Source organism: Phyllobates terribilis, unplaced genomic scaffold (genome assembly GCF_046119375.1).
Source record: "Phyllobates terribilis strain yellow unplaced genomic scaffold, ASM4611937v1 Scaffold_2__4_contigs__length_985480577, whole genome shotgun sequence".
NCBI classification, from domain to species: domain Eukaryota; kingdom Metazoa; phylum Chordata; class Amphibia; order Anura; family Dendrobatidae; genus Phyllobates; species Phyllobates terribilis.
Window position 1 is genome coordinate 951555581 of NW_027362762.1, and position 20085 is coordinate 951575665.

Below are 20085 nucleotides of genomic sequence, written 5' to 3' on the forward strand. Positions count from 1 at the left end.
TGTAGTTTTCTAGCAGAGGGCTCAAACCCTTTTTTCCCGCCGTCCTAATATGTGATGGGTCTTGAATTGCAGATCCACAAGGGACCAATATCCCAGAGAGTCAGTGAGTGGCTGTGACCTGCCACACTTGCCCTCTTCTGGAAGCAGAAGCGCTGCTCGTGCAGGAGCGTGCACAGGGTGGTGTACTGGCTTATAGACTTTCTATGAGCCCGTACACCAGGTTTCAGTGATTAGTGCAGGTATCAGGACCCAGACTGTTAATGAGTTGCGGGGTATGAGTAAAAACAAACAAACAAACAAAAGGAACCAAAAGTCCCAATGCTAAGTATCTCCCACAATGCACCTGAAACTCCGTTTTAGTCTTTCTATGCAGACTGTAACTGAGGAGGAAGGTTCGCACGTCATCTCCCGATATCGGCAATTTCCCCTTTATATTTTCATGTGGTCAGATCTTGTATGTTCTGTGGTTGAGAAATTTTTCACAGATATATGCTTTGGCAGGAAGGGGGTTAAAAAAGAATGAAAAAAAACACAAAAAGGTAGTCACTCATTTTAAAACATTTTAATATGCACAGGATATTTTACAAAATAAGTTTTCCGAATAATAAAAAAAAAATTATATACTTTCAGTGAAACAAAGTACTTTGCTGCCTTAATTTTTGATTTTTGCACCATTGGGCAATGTAATGTCCACAGCGACCCACCGTGAACAGGACTGCCTAAAGATCTCACCGAAATTGGTTGCCAAGAAATAACTTTTGGGGTACGGCTATGGGCATCAATTCTACCCCCCGTGCTAAACGCTGATGTTCCCTCAACGGTGAAGAAAGTGAGCAACAATCATTTGCTGGGTGGCCATATGGCATTTATGTCACACAGTACACCCCTCCCCCCATAACTTGCATGACACGTGTAATATCCAATCAGTCTTGCAGGGGGTGGTCATCAAAGATTGGACCCATTTCAAAAATGCAATCTTAAAAAAACAAACCTGCAAATAATAAAGTCTGACGATGATTTCCAGTGCAGAATGAAGATATAAAAGTGATGCTAGTGACCCGCAATGTCTTTCATTGAATCTATATGTTTTTGTTTTTTTAACTGGAAGAAAAAAAAAAAAAGTCTTAAACTGGGATCTTCTCTTCTCCGACTCCAGATGCTCCTGTAGATAACATATTCCTGATGGCAGTCCTGATACAAACCAGTAAAAAAGTTAAAAAAAAAAAGTCATACATTGCCCAATTAGGCGTCTACAGGATCGATGACCAGGCGCGGTTTATTTTTTGGCAGCATGGGAGGTTTTTGCGGTGGTTTGTCGTCCAAATCGTCATCCTCCTCTTCCTCCTGATCGTACTGTTGTTGCTGCTGCTGCTGCATTGGCTTCTTCTGTTGCGGCTGGTGCTCTCGTTCCTCCTCCTCTTCTTCTTCCCTGTCCCTAAGTTAGGAACCAAAATCAGAAAGATAATAAATTATGGAGCTGCCCTTTAAATTATTATTATTTTTTTTTTATTTACTTACATAGGAGTTCCATCATGTCATATACTCCGGTTACATCCAAAGCTGCACCCAGAATCCAACCAGCTACCACTTGGTGTAAATACTACTGCCCCCGATTTATCAAGACTGGCATTTTGTACTCCAGTCTCGATGAAGGGTGTACTAGAGTAAAATGCACCAACGTCATTAAGAGGCGTGCACTTCTTAAAGGGAATATTTAAGCTGTGTTTTCCTATTTAATCTGTGTCCAGCATGATGTAGCGGCAGACAGCCTGATTCCAGCGATGTGTCACTTAGTGGGCTGTGTGTTGCCATTTCAATAAAATCAGTGTTTTAATCAGCAGGAGATTATCACTAAAGAACTAGATGTCTCATGCCTCCTAGTCCAAGCTCGTCCCCAACTACTGATTGGTAGCTTATTGTGTACACTGTATACAATCTATGCCCACTTAAAAAAACTAAAAAACAAATCTAGAAGTCTCAATTTATTTTTTTTTTTTTTGCACAATTCAAAACAGTTGTACCCCAGAATTCTGCCAGAATCGTTAATGATTGGGTCCAACCACAGCACAACATGTTCTATCGATCGTGAATTAACTATATAGGGATTTTGAAGGCTGCTCTGGCTGCGAATGGAGCAACAGACACAATATAAGAATGGCCAGAATTATGTGTAGAAATTACCTACAAGTTAAAAAGAGCACAACGAGGAGTGTAAGGCACGTACTGCATAGCTCCCCCCCGAGTGGGATTCGGAGGGGCTGGCAATGGGGTTTCCTCCCTGCCCTTTGTGCATTAGTTTCTTCTGAGTATTAGATGCATGGATCTGGATGCCATCAATGCCACCATCGGGCTCCATGTTTCCTTGCAAAAGCGGTCACATACTACTGCCATACGTAGTGCCTACAACATCTGGCTAATATGTAGCTTCCCACGAGTAGAGAGCAGATTGTAGAAGTACATGGGGTGAGTGGTTGAAGGGAAAGCCTTGATCTGATTATTGGGGAGCTTGGGAATGTCTCGGATACAGTTTCTCTCATGTGAGGGAGGCAGGCTATTACAGATTGCTTGGGGTGACCCTGCTGTGATTAGTGGCTGGATTAGATTACTGGATAAAAAGAGGAAGGCATGCTGCGAATACAGGGGAATTACTAGGCGTAAAAGGAAGACATGCTGCAGCTACTGAGGGAAACGGGGGAAGACATGCTGCAGCTACTGAGGGCAACGGGGGAAGACATGCTGCAGCTACTGAGGGCAACGGGGGGAAGACATGCTGCAGCTACTGAGGGCAACGGGGAAAGACATGCTGCAGCTACTGAGGGCAACGGGGAAAGACATGCTGCAGCTACTGAGGGCAACGGGGAAAGACATGCTGCAGCTACTGAGGGCAACGGGGAAAGACATGCTGCAGCTACTGAGGGCAACGGGGAAAGACATGCTGCAGCTACTGAGGGCAACGGGGAAAGACATGCTGCAGCTACTGAGGGCAACGGGGAAAGACATGCTGCAGCTACTGAGGGCAACGGGGAAAGACATGCTGCAGCTACTGAGGGAAAAGGGAAAGACATGCTGCAGCTACTGAGGGAAATGGGGGAAGACATGCTGCAGCTACTGAGGGAAACGGGTAAGACATGCTGCAGCTACTGAGGGAAACGGGGGAAGACATGCTGCAGCTACTGAGGGAAACGGGGGAAGACATGCTGCAGCTACTGAGGGAAACGGGGGAAGACATGCTGCAGCTACTGAGGGAAAAAGGAAAGACATGCTGCAGCTACTGAGGGAAAAAGGAAAGACATGCTGCAGCTACTGAGGGAAACGGGGAAAGACATGCTGCAGCTACTGAGGGAAAAGGGGAAGACATGCTGCAGCTACTGATGGAAACGGTTAAGATATGCTGCAGCTACTGAGGGAAACGGGGGAAGACATGCTGCAGCTACTGAGGGAAACGGGGGAAGACATGCTGCAGCTACTGAGGGAAACGGGGGAAGACATGCTGCAGCTACTGAGGGAAAATGGAAAGACATGCTGCAGCTACTGAGGGAAACGGGGAAAGACATGCTGCAGCTACTGAGTGGAGAAGGTGAAGGTATGCTGTGACTACTGAGCCGAGGATACTGTGACCATGGGGAGGGCTTGTTTTGACCAGGGTTGGAAGGATCACCACTTTGACTACTGGAGAATGCTGGATATTTCCACGATTAGAAGGAAACTCAGTTTGGATATTTGATGGATTCAGTTGAATATTTACATAGGAAATTACAGTCAGTGAGATACAATATGTAGGTTTAGGTGAGAACTTACGCCATCTCATAGTCTTCTTTGTCGTCGCGGTCCCGGCAGCAGCAGCAGTAGGCGATGACACCGATGGCTATGATTCCGAGTAGGCTGCCCCCTATTACTCCAGCATACAAGGCTATGTTCATGGATGCTGATCAAGAACAAAAAAAAAAAAGTTATGCATCAGGGCATTAATAACCTGAGAACACCATATATTCCAGGGGAATAAAACTAGGAGAGTCACTGGCAGAGGAGGATCTGGATGTACTTGTAGATCACAGGCTAAATAACAGCAACAATGCCAGTCAGCGGCTTCTAAAGCCATGTATTAAAAGATGTACAAGCTCGCGGGACAGGGACGTAATAGGACAACTTTAGCATGGCTTCAACTGGAATATTCAGATCCTGCAGAAGTGTCCTATAACCAATGATGACTGAGGCAGGGAAGGCTGGCATCTTACGTGGCATCACGGCCAGGGTGAGATTACAGAAGTCCGATCCGATTTTATTGGTGGACGTGCAGATGAAGAATCCTGATGACTCCATTGAAATGTTCTTCAAGGTGAGTTCTCCTTTTTCTAAAGCAGGAAGGAAACAATCAACAGATTATCATTTAGCGCTTGGATTCTGGGTTCAAATTAAAACAGAGCCCGTAATTTGGGTTTCCCCCCCCCCCCCCAGAAACAGAACAGTCCTACAAGTATGTGTGGTACTGCAGAGCCCCAGTGTATAGAGATAAGCTGCAAGACCAGACACAGGCAGTGGTGCAGTCTTGAATAAAAGTTGAGATTTATCCTCATTCTCGACTCCCCTTTAATTGGCCTCGTCTTGTAGGGATCCATTGTGTGCAACGCTACAGTTTATGTTGGAGCTATACGAGTAGATACCTATGACTGCAGTCTGCGGTAGTGACCGTCCCACATCTTGTGGGGTGTAGCTCTTCCACGAGTAGGTAGGGACCGGAGAGCCCTCTTGTGAGTTACAAGTCAGTTTTATGACCTGGCCATATTCTGCCGTCCCCTCAATCCCACAAACTGGTTTTGATGGAGCAACTGGAGAGAGAAAAAGAAAAACAACATTAATGAACAGTCTGGGTAATTTGCAGATCTTCCAAGAATTTAGAGTTTGAGCAATTAATTCCTGATGACTAGAGAAGTAGGAAATCACAAAATACAGCAGCAAGCGACTCCCATCCCAGTCAGGTTCCTCTTCACACCACTACAAGACACAATACATCTTATGCCATCCTGCAGCTTCTCAGACGGAGGAAAGTCTGCTCCACATATCTATCCTCACATTTATCCACCCCCCCACCCAAAAGGGAACCAAGACCCCATCTATCAACTCCCCAAAGAGAACCAAGTCCCCATCTAACCACCCCCAGAGAGAACGGAGACCAGATCTACCACCCCAGAGAGAAACGCATCTAGACCTAGAGCCAAGATGCCCATCCATCCGCCCCAAAGAGAACAGAGGACCCCCCCCATCTATCCACTCCCCAAAGAGAGCCGAGACACCCATCTATCCACCCCCAGAGAGAACAGATCTATCTATCTATCCCCTAGTGAGAGCAGAGACCCCATCTAAACCCAGAGCCAAGATGCTCATCTATCCAATCCCCAAAAAGAGAGCCAAGACCCCATCTACCCACCTCCGAAGAGAACCGAGACCCCCCATCTATCCACTCCCCAAAGACAGCCAGGACCCCATCTATCTGCTCCCCAAAGAGAGCCAGGATCCCATCTATCCACCCCCAAAGACAAACAAGACCCCATCTCTTCACCCTGTAAAAAGTACCTAGACCCCATAGATCTGCCCCCAAAGAGAACAGAGACCCCCTATCTATCCACTCCTCAAAGACAGCCAGGACCTCATCTATCCGCCCCCAAAGACAGCCAGGACCCCATCTATCCGCCCCCCAAAGAGAACTGAGACCTCCCATCTATCCACACCCAAAGAGAAACAAGACCCCATCTCTCCACCCCCTAAAAAGTACCTAGACCCCATAGATCTGCCCCGATCTATCTGCCCCCAAAGAGAACAGAGACCCCATCTATCCCCCCAGAGAGAATTGAGACCTCCATCTGTCCACCGCCCAAGAGAACTGAGAACCCGCATCCATCTGTTGTTAATGAGAACCCAAGACCCCCATACACCAGCCTCCAAGAAGAACTGAGATCCCATCCATCTTCCCCCAAAAAGAACCAGAGACCCCATCTAACCGATCCTATAGAGACACGAGACCCCTTATATCCGACCCCAAAGAGAATTGAGAATACATATAATCAAACCCCAAAGAAAAAATAGTTACACCATCTATCTGACCCCAGAGAGAATTGAAACTCCAAAATGTCAGACCCCAAAGAAAACGGAGACCCCTGTGTATCCAACACCAAAGTGAGTTGAGCCTCAGTCCATAGCGGTTAACCCCTTTTCCCACAGTTTGTGACGTTCCACCATAGTGAGCCCACTATCCTTAGCTGGGATCTCCGGGAATCGGCTCGGATCTGGAGAGGCACCGGGTGTTTAATATCCCCGCAGCGCCTCCACAGGAGAGATGAAGTATTGCACAGAACTTGTAATGTGTAGACTAGAGACTCTCTTGTATCCAATGCTTCTGATTGGTGGCACCCAGCCTCTGTTAACCTTTTATATGAAAGCCTCCATCATCCCGACAATCATTGTACCTACCCAAGACGACAAGGTCCACTCTGGCAGAACGGGTTCCTTTGAAATCGTCGGGGATTTGGACTTCACACTGATAGGTCCCGTTATCTTCCATTATGAGTTGATCGATGACGATCGTGGCGTCATTTGTCTTGAAGTTGCCGGTAAACGACACCCTATTTTTATACTGATCATCGCTTTGGTTTCTGCTTCCCAGAAAGGCGAGTGCTACAATCTGAAAAAAAAAAAAAAAATGTATTATTTAAAACAATCAGTGTTACTAACGTATTTGATTTACTTAATAGTTTCTGATTAAAACACGAGGTGTGCAAACTTTATCAAAATAATCTGATTGACACATGCAGTACCATTATTCACCAGAGTTGGTGACCAAATATCCCCATAGGAGCCAATGCAACAGCGCCCCCCACCTGATAGCTATAATACAGAATACTCATAGTTGAGGGTTTGCTCCAACTGGATATAATCTACACAATCCTCTGTGGACTCCAGACTGACACATTGTAACAAACCATCAGGACAACAGAGAGATTTGATATGTTTAGCTTAAAGATTTGTCTGTCCTCAAATCATTAATTGGATGCACAGGATATACACTGTATGAAGAAAAGTATGTGCCCCCTCCAGGAGCTTTTCTGACCCCCATCCTACATCCATAAACCTTAATATGCAGTCGCCAGTCTGACGGCTCCTGCTCTTCTGGGAAGGATTTCTACAAGATTTTGGAGACGTTTGTGGGAATTTTTGCCCCTTCATCCAGTAGAGCATTTGTGGGGTCAGACCCTTGTGCGCTGGGCACAGTCATGGAGAACACAAAAAGTTCTTCCCCAAACTGTTCCCACAAAACTGGAAGCTACAATTGTCCACAATGTCTTGTGCTGAAGTATTAAGATTTCCTTTCACTAAACTAAGGGCCCAATGCCGACCCCTGATAACAGCCCATAGCATCATCAACCTCCACCATCTGTACAGCAGCACAATGCAGTCAGGGGGTAATGTCCTGGAATCACCAAACCCAGACTCCTCAATCAGAAACAGATAGAGAAGTGTGATCCCTCACTGCACAGAACATGTCTCCTCCAGAGTCCAGTGGTGGCGGCTTTACACCACTCCATCCAACGCTCGTCATTGTGCTTGGTGATGTACGGCTGCATGCAGCTGCTCGGCCATGAAGCTCCCAGCGGGGGGAGCTGTGTTTATGCTGATGTCAATATCAGAGGAGATCTGGACTCTGCAGTTATGGGGTCAGCAGAGCGGTGGTGACTTTTCTGCCCTCTACTCCTCCGCACTCAGCCCCCCGCTCTGTAACATTATGGGGTCTCCACTTCCTGACTGAGTTGCCGCGGTTCCTTCCACTTCTCAGTAATATTACTTGTAGTTAGCGGGGGAAGATTCAGGAGGGAAGAAATGTCATGGACGGACTTGTTACCCCGGTGGCTCCTATTCCAGGATGGCGCTGGTATCAGTGAGCTCTGCGCCACCAGCCGCTCGGTCACATGGTAGTAAAGGCAGAGGGCATGGCGGGGGGCCAGATGTTAAAGACAGAGGGCAAGGGGCCGGAGGTTATACACTGGGGGATGAGGGGCCGGAGGTTATACACTGGGGTACTGAATGAAAAAACAATCCACTGATTACTATGTGCCGCCCCGGTACTTTCCTCCCTGTAGTGTATGAGGTTTCATGGTGTGGATTCCTCTGGACTCTGTCGCCCTCTGCTGTCTGATAAGCGCAGTTCACACCATAGTACCAGGTGGAGACCTACAATACGCCATTACTATCTGATCCCTAGGACGTGGGTTCTGCAGCTCAGGACCATGTTCTCTGTCCAGCTTCTGCATCTCATCCCCCCGCTGATCACACAGTAATGCCATGTCCTCACGGCACCCAGCAATTCCGGCATTTATCCTTTCTATCAGAATCTCCACTTTTGGGGCCACAATCTTATAAACAGGCGTTTAGGACCTTCACCTAGTATGTAAGGATGTATCCAGCAATGGATGGAGGGGACCTCGCCGACGCCCCAGGGAATCTCCCGGACCCCCGATGCCTCTTTTTATAGACAAGATCAATAACCGTCGCTCCTTTACCTCGTCAGGAACCTTCTTCCAGAATATGCTGCTTCCGGTGAAGTCGGTGACCGTGGTTTGGTACCGACACGGCAGTTTGGCGCTTTTTCCTCTCGCCGCTTCGACAGAGTTTGGTTGCGTCTGTACAGTGATGGCGCCGACCGCTATCAACACTGGAGGAGGGGAGAAAAGATGATTAACGAGGCAGACATGACAGATCTGATTACTAGGATCACCGACATATCCGGAAAAGTGACAACAAATATGGCTGAGGGCGTACCGCAATCATACCGGGGCCCCGGAAAGTGCAAAAAGGAGTCATCAGCGTACCCCAAATGTGATACGTCACATCTTTTTCTCATTGCTACAGCTTTCTAATGTACTTTGTGTTTATTTTCTGACCATTTCAATACCTCTGCTGACTGTAAGTGAATGAAAACACTTATTCAGAGGATCCCGGTCCTGATCACTGCTGAGAAGTGATACAATGTATCCAGTGTGGACAATGCTCCAGAGCCAAATCCATCAGCAGCTGCACAAATCTCTACTGGTTTGTTACAATGTATCAGTCTGGAGTCCACAGAGCATTGTCCACACTGGATACATTGTATCACTTCTCAGCAGTGAGCAGGAGGGGTATTGGGGTCCTGCCTCTGAATGCAAACCAGAGCGTTCTCCTTCACGGACTGCAAACGGAGGGAGTGGGGGTCTGAAACAATAAAATCTATAGAAAGTTGCAAAACTTTTAAATTTGCAAGTAAAATCATCAAAAACCGCAGAAGAAAAAAAAAGTCAGATCCCCATTTGGTGTCCTAATCTCGGCCGCCCCACCTGCGTCTCAAAGGTCTTGTGGTTTATTCCTCAGTAATGACATTTATTCTTCATGCTGAACACGCCGCTCATCATCCGTAATAAAAAATGAATCACTAAATAAGCGGTGGATTATATAGAGGAGAGAGATCAGAATTATGTCATTAGTCACAACCGACCAGAGGATTAGAAAAACATGGCTGCCTCTTTCCAAAAACAGCGCCACCCCTGTCCACAGGTTGTGTGTGGTAGTGCAGCTCAGACATCTTCACTTCAAATAGGGTATAACTCGTTATTACAGCCCAATATCAGACCTCACTTAACTTTTTAAGGGCGAGGACTTTGCTAAAATTAAGAATCATGGTTTCGGAATGAAATATTAAGAAAGCGCTAATGGGCGACATGGTCACAAAGGCCGTTACCCCCCCAAATCTTTTCTATCAGCTGGAATCAGAAGAGTAACAGAGTCCCAACAATCCTTTTGCCACATTTAAATCGCACCCTCACAGTTCTGTGTAATATAATTACAAGGCCAACGAGAAAAAGGCTAATCAGAAGGGAATTGTTACTTATGCAATTCCCTGAACATGTTATTTGGAGGGGGGGGGGGGGGTCTCCATTTTGGACTGTCCCAGCTGATAATGGGTTTTCTTGCTGCAGGATTCCCAGCAACCTGCTGTAATCCATAAGCAGTAGGTGCTCAGTTTCCCTGCAGCACCACCACAGGAGAAATGAAGTATTACACAATTCCAGTTGGAATCAATATAATGTATGAAGGTGTTGGGTCCTCCAGAGAGCGAGATGCTCTTTTGTAGCTGCACCAATTACAAGATGAGGGTCCTGAAAGGGATGAAACCCCCCCCAAAAAGTAACTTATCTAGAAGGATTCCCGCTCAGAAGGTATCCAGCTCCAGGAATGCAAGCAACGCCTGTCAGCGGGAGGACGAGGCGTCACCGCAGCGTGCGCCGACTGGTCTGTGATCCAAGAACAGGAGCGAAACCACAGCCGAAGGAAAAGGAAACAATAAGATCTGATTCCAGAACCCGGCACATCAAGGGAAAAGGAAATCCTGCGCCACTAATGTATTCTGCACAGCAGATCACCCTCATCATCCCTGTCCCCAGGAGCGTACAATCTAATCTCCCTATACCACACAATGCAGCATCACTCTCATCATCCAACATCACATTGTATCACTCCCATCATCTCTGGATCACAAGATCTCATCTTATTTTTCACTCTTCATCTCTGAATCCTAGGAGTTTACAATCTACTCTCTCTATCCAACATAATGTATCACCCTCATCACCTCTGGCTCACAATCAAATAATGTATCACCCCCATCATCTCTGATCCAAGTAGCTCACAATCTAGTCCCCTAATGGATCACTCACCATCTCTGGTTGAACGAGCCGCAATCTAATCTTCGTTTTCACAATGCATCTCTGAACCCAAGGAGCTTTCAATCCAACACCAGTATCCCACACTACTACTCTCATCATCCCCGACCCCAGGAGTGTACATCCTATATTATACGCAATGTATCATCTCTGGCTGATCGAGCTCCCAATTTGATACATTATGTATCACTCCCATCATTGCTGACCCCAGGAGCTCACAATCAGATCTCGCATTCTCATACAATGTATCACTCCCATCATCCCTCTCCTGGAGGGGAATTTACAATGTAACCTCTCGATACTGCACAATCTATTCTACCATCGGTCATGCTAGGATTTACAATATAGAGGAGATAAGCAGCTGCCAGACGCTCATCTCCGGTGGGACATAACGTTCTGGAATATTGAAGTCACTCATCTCTGACCCTCAGTGGCGAAACCTGAAGCTCAAGGCCCCAATGCAAAATCTCCAGAGGGCCCCCAACTGTCAGGGGTCCTTCATAGTATTAGTCTTTTCATATTGGCCAAAGGGCCCCACCAAGGCTGCAGGGCCCGGGTGCAAATGCAACACCCCTGATTCACTCTCAGAAAATTGGGGGACAGTTGGGACACCCCACCCCCCATATACACAAGTTATTCAGGGGGTCCCACTAAGGTTGATTTCACCTGCACCCTGTTCATCTGACCCCAGGAGCTGACAATCTACGCTCCCTGTGCACACAGGCTATAACCGCAGTGTAATCTATGAGCTCCAGGGAAGGCCAGGAGCCGGTTTTTCTGGTTTGTCCCGAGCCCCCTCCTCCCTCTCGCCGCCCCAGGTCAGGATTCTTCAGTACAGTCTCACGGTTGAAGTCAGCGCCGACTGATAATTTGGAGAAAAATGAAAAAAAAAATAAATAAAAATACAGGAACCGTGACACTTCTATATCAAATCGCAAAGAGAGACTTAAAGGGATTGTCCAGATGTGAGCAAATAAAGGGTCATCTGTGCAATAAAAGTTCTGAAACTTTTCAAGAAACTTTGTGTTTCTATCTCAGTATTTTCATGATCTCTGCTCGATATTGAATGAGATCGTTTTCATCCAGAGTCGGCTGGAGACCGATATAGTCTAGAAAAAGAGCCAAGTTCTTCGCATTAAGGGTATGTTCACACCAAGATTATTTTTTTAGGAGTGTTTGGTGCAGAAACTTTGCAAATTTTCCTCAAACAATTGGAGTTTCCGCTCTAAAAAAGCTCAGCAAAAAAGACCCGGTGTGCACATACCCTAAAGGGGCTGTCCACTTTTCAGGACGCTTTTCTTTCTTGTATAATTGGGGCTAAACATTTTTGCGATTGGGTTTCATTTAAGATTTAGCTTTTGCAGCCTTTGTGTTTCTCTGTCTATTGCTGGCTGCAGAATAAGCTAACTGAGGAACGGTCAGTGAGCTCGTTATGATAGTTTAATGGGGACTTTAACTTTTTTTTTTTTTTTTTTAGCTCCTTTCAGCTGATTTATGACCACAGATCACATCAAAGCTGAATGTGCAGGAAACTAAGAGCCTGGAAAAGCCAAACTGTGACAAATATCTAATGAAGCCCATTTGCAAGAATTAACGTGAACCTGAAATACATGCGTTTAAAGTGTAACCGTCGGATTAATTATTTTTTCATAAATCAATAGTGCACATGAAAATAAGACGCTTTGTAATAGATGTTATCAGAGACATCTGCTTCTTTCTCAATTCACAGGTAAAATCTGTCTTCACTGAAAACACATTTTACCCATGAATTAAAAATGAAAGATCAGTCCAGGAGGAGAAAGAAGCAGATTTCTCTGATAAAATACTGTGGGGGAAAAAAGTATTTAGTCAGCCCCCAATTGTGCAAGTTCTCCCACTTATAAAGATGAGAGAGGCCTGTAATTGACATCATAGGTCGACCTCAACTATGAGAGACAAAATGAGAAAACAAATCCTGAAAATCACATTGTCTGATTTGGAAAGACATTTTATTCAAATTTTGGTGGAAAATAAGTATTTGGTCAATTACAAAAGTTCATCTCGATACTTTGTTATATATCCTTTGTTGGCAATGACAGAGGTGAAACGTTTTCTGTAAGTCTTCACAAGGCCGGCACACACTGTTGCTGGTATGTTGGCCCATTCCTCCATGCAGATCTCCTGTGATGTTTCGGGGCTGTCGCTGGGCAATACGGACTTTCAACTCCCTCCAAAGGTTTTCTATAGGGTTTAGATCTGGAGACTGGCTAGGCCACTCCAGGACCTTGAAATGCTTCTTACGAAGCCACTCCCTTCATTACCCAGGCAGTGTGCTTGGGATCATTGTCATGCTGAAAGACCCAGCCACGTTTCATCTTCAATGCCCTTGCTGATGGAAGGAGGTTTGCACTCAAAATCTCACGATACATGGCCCCATTCATTCTTTTATGTACACGGATCAGTCGTCCTGGTCCCTTGGCAGAGAATCAGCCCCAAAACATGATGTTGCCACCCCCATGCTTCACAGTAGGTATGGTGTTCTTTGGATGCAATTCAGCATTCTTTCTCCTCCAAACACAACGAGTTGTGTTTATACCAAACAGTTCTACTTTGGTTTCATCTGACCATATGACATTCTCCCAATACTCTTCTGGATCATCCAAATGCTCTCTAGCAAACTTCAGACGGGCCCGGACATGTAATGGCTTAAGCAGGGGGACACGTCTGGCACTGCAGGATCTGAGTCCCTGGCGGCGTAGTGTGTTACTGATGGTAGCCTGTGTAACGTTGGTCCCAGCTCTCTGCAGGCTATTCACTAGGTCACCCCGTGTGGTTCTGGGATTTTTGCTCACCGTTCTGGAGATCATTTTGACCCCACGGGGTGAGATCTTGTGTGGAGCCCCAGATCGAGGGAGATTATCAGTGGTCTTGTAGGTCTTCCATTTTCTAATTATTGCTCCCACAGTTGATTTCTTCACACCAAGCTGCTTGCCTATTGCAGATTCAGTCTTCCCAGCCTGGTGCAGGGCTACAATTTTGTTTCTGGTGTCCTTCGACAGCTCTTTGGTCTTCACCATAGTGGAGTTTGGAGTGTGACTGTTTGAGGTTGCGGACAGGTGTCTTTTATACTGATAACAAGTTCAAACAGGAGCCAGTACTACAGGTAATGAGTGGAGGACAGAGGAGCCAGTACTACAGGTAATGAGTGGAGGACAGAGGAGCCAGTACTACAGGTAATGAGTGGAGGACAGAGGAGCCAGTACTACAGGTAATGAGGATCAGGTTCTGAAGTGCCGGGTTAAGTGCAATAAAAGGTTCTGTTCACTTGACGTGAAAGTGAATATCCATGCAGGAATTGAGGCATCGGATAATATAAATGACAAGTGGGGGATATTAAGTATTCTGTTGAAATAATAAAGAGACAGGGTATAGGATACATCGGGTTTTGCACTATTTGATACAAATGTTAATAATATTAGTATCCGACTTTGTCCTTGTATAAGAATTAGAGAAGAGACTGCAAACAAGTACGGTGGATGACTACATTTGTTTTTAATGTTCTAATAAAAGTTACATTTTAGTATATATTGTTCACCACAGTCAGTAAGTTTTTTAGCAATTAGTAAACATTAATATTTTGAGTTTTTGGTCCTCATTCAGTAACCTGTAAAGAACCTCATATGACCCTATTTTCTTGGAAAATAAGTAAAATTTTAAAAAGAAAATATGACTAAAAATAAGATTAGTATATTTGGCATTGTCAGGGAAATATTGAAAATATTCTCTTTCTCTCCCTGAAGCCCCTCTTCCCTCCTTCCTTATCAACCATTTGTCAGTACAAGAGTTGTCCCCATGTACATCTCAGCACACAGGAAAAGTGGCTAAGTAGACAAATGCTAGCACAAAAACCCAATTAGCACACACATGAGCAAGGCCTTGTAGACAAATGCTGGCACAAGAGAGGTGCTACCCACCCACTTAAAATGCGAGAGTATTTATCCCTGGCAGACACAGGGGATAATTAGACGCAGGCTTGTGATAAATCTACAGCCAGCTGATGAAACTTTATTCCCAGGCCATCCGGCACCAATACGAAATATGGAATATTGCAAGTTCCATAATTCTGGTAATAATGGGACCCATATTTTTAGTGACAGGGTCAACTAAGGAACAATATGGATATTTTCCTGTCGCTGTAGGCTCCTCTGGGGGCTGTGACGCAAAAGTCCCAGAATGACAGGCCGCAACTATATCGTGTGTGGTCTCTAAATGAAGGTAAATTCATAACGGAAAAAAATTGTATCACTTTCGGGCGTCTACGATCAACCCACGATAAGTTATCACAAAAAACAGATATCTAATTAAAATATGAAGGCTGGAGACCAGCCCCGTGATGTCATCCCAGGGGGTGTGTGGGTAGCTCTCTCTCTTCATCATAAAAGAATCTGCAGAGGTTGGAAGTACATATTTATATGTAGCACAGGTCCTGTTCGATATCGGCCAGAAGTGGAGTGCTTCCCTGCACCTATATTGAATCATCTCAGTGATCTTATAGTAAGTCTTCTTTAATCCTTATTATTTTGTGTAACTGCATATGTATTGTATTGCCCCCTTTTGTAAAATCTTGTATATTATTTTTCATAACACTGCCTCCATTTTGGATTAAATATAAAATTTAATAGTTCTTTTTGTTTTGCTCTGTAATCGTTCCCTTCCCTGAAGCCTTATACGCTACCAGAATGCAGGCGTCCGGCAAGGCCTGTATTATGTTTTAAATCTGGACGGTAGTGGCAGCGAATAATATTAATTGGGCTATCATGAAGCGGACAGTGACTGTATGGGGCGTGTACACATATTCCAAGCGTTGGAATTCGGAGGTGTGACGCCATACGCTCACTCGCTTGCCGATACCCAAGTAGTGAGTAGTCTGGATCGTGTTCTCGCGAATCCCTGACAGAGTGACGGCAACAGTGAGATATTGCGTGATCTCCCTGGTGTCGTCGCTGTGGAGAAAGAAAAGAAAGAAAAAAAGAAGAAGATCTAAAAAGTTGTACAGACGGTAATGATAAAAAAACAAAAAAACAAAACACAACTTGTACTGCAAAAAAACCCTGATAAAACTCTACAAACTGGAAAATAATAAGGAGTTATTATTGTTAGAAGATGAGAAGGAAAAATGGAAAAAGAGGGGCCCATTGGGGCCTGTATACACCTGGAGCCGACCCTGACCGCGCTGCAGTATACAGTATGGGAGCGCTATATAAATAGGAGACACGGCAGCCGACACTTGTCCAATCATTATACCGCTCAATACCGATGCAAGTGAAACCAAGTAAATGAGTAATGGCTCGTCCTGCGCCATATGACGGTATTCACACCGTGCTCTCTCCTACCTCTGAGGTATAAGGCTCCTGGTGCCTCAGCAGCAGTGATCTTATCTCCTCTTCTATGACTGTCAGTATAGCAGAATATATTAGAACCAATGGAGAACTATTATTATTGTTCTTAAAGAGGCAGAGCCCCTAATATTAGTCACTTGACACTTTGCTGTAATCCGTGGGCTCAGGGGGCTTTTATCTGATGGGTAGCCAGCTATAGGGTCTAATAGATGCCGGGAGTCTCAGAGTACAGAATCACTATTCTGCATGTGACCGAGTAGGTTTATCCTTACTGTACAGGTGCGAGTGTATGAACGGGATATTTGTACTGTATGAGGGCTACCGTAATATATGGAGGATATAGGGGGATGATGGGACTATAGTGTCTGCACTGTATCAGTAATAGTGTGTATGATGGGTATTCTATAGTGTAAGGAAAGTATGATGTGTATTACAGTGTATGTATTGTATAGTAGATATAACAGACACTGCATGATGGTGACTATAGTGAATGAACGACGAGTATGATGGTACTAAACAGTGCACTGACTATATGAGTGATATCATGTATGATGGGTACTATACAATGTTTGTGTGCACCGCATGAGTGATTTAGTGTATAATATGTATTTTATTATGCATGTCCTGTGTCAGTGAGTGTATGATAGAGTATTACACACCATATTATCTGAGTAATATAGTGTATGACGGTACTATTGTCAATGTGCTGTATGAGTAATATACAGGGTGGGCCATTTATATGGATACACCTAAATTAAATGGGAATGGTTGGTGATATCAACTTCCTGTTTGTGGCACATTAGTATATGGGAGGGGGAAAACTTTTCCAGATGGGTGGTGACCATGGCAGCCATTTTGAAGTCGGCCATTTTGGATCCAACTTTATTTTTTTCAAGTGTGTTCAAAGTGCTGCCCATTGTGTTGGATTGTCAATGTAACCCTCTTCTCCCACTCTTGACCCACTGATAGCAACACCACAGGAGAAATGCTAGCACAGGCTTCCAGTATCCGTTGTTTCAGATACTGCACATATCATATCTTCACAGCATAGACAATTGCCTTCAGATGACCCCAAAGATAAAAGTCTAAGGGGGTCAGATCGGGAGACCTTGGTGGCCATTCAACTGGCCCACGATGACCAATCCACTTTCCAGGAAACTGTTCATGTAGGAATGCTCGGACCTGACACCATTATGTGGTGATGACCATCTTGTTGGAAAAACTCAGTGAACGTTCCATCTTCAGTGCATAAAGAGGGCAACAAGTCATCATGGAGCAATTTCAGATATCCAGTGGCATTGAGGTTTCCATTGATGAAGAATGGTCCCACTATCTGTGTACCCCATATACCACACCATACCATCAAGATACGAGATGTGCAGCATCTGAAACAACGGATACTGGAAGCCTGTGCTGGCATTTCTTCTGCGGTGTTGCTATCAGTGGGTCAAGAGCGGGAGAAGAGGGTTGCATCGACAATCCAACACAATGGGCAGCACTTTGATCACATTTTATAAGTGGTCATAAACTTGTAAAAAACTCATGAAAGAATAAAGCTACGTTAAAACCAAGCTCACCATTGTTTTTCTTATTAAATTCTCAATAAGTTTGATGTGTCACATGACCCTCTTCCCATTGAAAAAAATAAAGTTGGATCCAAAATGGCAGCCATGGTCACCACCCATCTGGAAAAGTTTTCCCCTCCCATATACTAATGTGCCACAAACAGGAAGTTGATATCAACAAGCATTCCCATTTAATTTAGGTGTATCCATATAAATGGCCCACCCTGTACAGTGTTCTATGGGGAAAAATACCTGCACAGTGTTAGCTAGTAGAGAGAATAAAATACAAAAAAGCTGAGAGACTTCAGTGGGTGATAATGACGCGCCCCCTGGGACATATTCCTTTTTGAGGGGAATACCCGGCACCGGATCAGATGGGGGGGTTGTAGTCTCCGAGCGGCTGTGACCCGGTCCCGTGCCCAGGGCGTCAAGCTAAGTGTTATGTGGCAGCTTTACAGATGTTACTAAAGTTCTTTTGTGTCGACTACGCCACCCGTTGTGATGCGGTCACTGTGGCCGCCGCTGCTGCAGGGTCCGCTGAGGCTGATGGTGGGTGCGCAGCTTGGTGAGATAACCCCCAACGGGAGGGGTATAGCCTCAGAGGGGACAGGCGCAGAGGATGGGGGTTGTGGTGGTGCGATGCAGCCGGCAATGAAGACAGACTCGGGTTGTGCAGTTAAGGGTGTTTACTTACTGCTGATGTTGTACTGGTCACTCCAGCTGCTAGTGACCACCCGAGCCGTGCTGCGTCCACCAGGTCCTGGATCCGGCCAACCCCCAAACAAGTCCAGAGCGTGGCCCTGAGCTCTCCCTCTGTCCTTTCTTCAGCCGTCCCCACCAGTGATTCACCTAGGTCCAGCTCCCTCGGGCCTTCTTTTGGGACACCCTTGGCCCTGGGTTCCCTGACCCTTCATGTGGTGTGCCTTCGGGGTGAATGTGGTGGGTGACCGTGACAGACACTGCCCACGGTCTCCGGTCTCTGGCTGGGGAATGTCTTTGCCCCCACCAGCTTGGGTTCCGGTACCCTCTTGCTGACTCCTCACCCGGTGCTCTAATTTGGGTTCTTGGGTCCCTTCAGTCTTCCCCCTCTGGGTCTTTCTCTGCTCCACTCTCTCTCTCTCCAGGGCTGCTGTTTCCTTCTCTCTCCTCTCCAACTGACTTGTTCTCAGCGTCTGACCCTGATCTAAGTTGGTGCCCTCCTTATATATCCCTCTATGTGTGAGCTCAGGTGACCAGCACCCAATGAGCTCCTATCACTACCCAGACTGCTCCCCCTATCTGCCCCTACACTACATGGGATGTACCACCCCCCTCCCACTCCAGCCAGGAACAGGCTCGGTTGCACCTGCACATTTCTAAGTGGGAGTACCGTCGGCCTGCTCCTCTGGAATGGGATGTATGTAGTGCATGCAGTCTATCTGAGCTCAGTTCCACACTCCTTCCTTACCTGGGAGTGGAATATCACACCTCTGGGTTGAGGTGCAATACCCCTGTAGCAGCCGAATCCTCAGGGTGCTACATTCCCCCCTGGTAAATCACAGCACGTCCTCGGGCTGTAAGACATAAAACACCAAAACATACAAAATTTTTATATGAACATATAAAACATATAAACATTATATATATATAAAACTTTTTATATAAACATTCTCGTAGACTTCTCTTGTCTCTGGTTCCTCCTCCGGACACTGTGCAACGTGTGTCCGGGAAAAGTGCGACAGTCTCTTAGAAAAACTGGTTTTCTATAAAACCGGTAGGGGGCGCTTTAGGAAGCGCAACTATATACAGGGAAAGTTGAAAGTTGGCCGCTCTCAGTCCTCGGCCAGGTAGAGGGTAGGGAATGGCTGCTCACAGTCCTCAGCCTGTAGGATGAAGGGGTTAACGGGTAAACAGTTCCCTGGTCCCAACGGGGACTATTTTAGCAGCAACAGTTTCAGTTTCTATATACCCCGATTGGGTAACTATTTACAGCTCCTGCTCTGCCGCACTCAACGGCGTCTTCCTCCTGCTCTTTCTTGATATGATGTTTCTTCAGACCCGTCCGGGTCCTCTGACTCCTCCTCCCCGTACCGCAACTCCTCCTCCGTCAAGCGGTGTACGTGGAGGGCGTAAGGTCCTTTGGCACACTTGTGCCGGGTGAAAGTGACCTCGTCTCCGCCGTAGAGGTCACGGCCTTTGTGACCTTCCGGCAGGTGGGACTCGACGTCTCTGCGGGTCACAAAAACGTCACCGCGGTTGTTACGGTCCCGAATAAAGCCCCACCCATGCTGCGGGTTGAACTTTATCACTGTCCCGATGGTGCGGGGACAATGCGCTGCACGGGGGTTCCTCCTAGTCCGGCTCTTCTGCTCCGCGCTCTGGATTTGGGCCTGTTGTTCTCTGACCCGCCTCTCCTCCCGTTCT

The 20085-nt window shown here is 46.0% G+C and overlaps 1 protein-coding gene across 1 annotated transcript in view; it reads right to left on the bottom strand.

The window, feature by feature from the left end:
* Window positions 1-579: 579 nt before the first annotated feature.
* GPA33 (glycoprotein A33) overlaps window positions 580-20085 on the bottom strand; it is a 30679-nt gene continuing 11173 nt past the window's right edge. The window contains exons 2-7 of the mRNA XM_073670857.1: window positions 8550-8701; window positions 6466-6676; window positions 4662-4826; window positions 4236-4352; window positions 3799-3925; window positions 580-1435 (exon numbers count right to left, since the gene is read on the bottom strand). Of these exons, the coding sequence (XP_073526958.1) occupies window positions 1243-1435; window positions 3799-3925; window positions 4236-4352; window positions 4662-4826; window positions 6466-6676; window positions 8550-8701 (965 nt within the window). The 3' untranslated portion in view covers window positions 580-1242. The remainder of the gene's footprint in view (window positions 1436-3798; window positions 3926-4235; window positions 4353-4661; window positions 4827-6465; window positions 6677-8549; window positions 8702-20085) is intronic.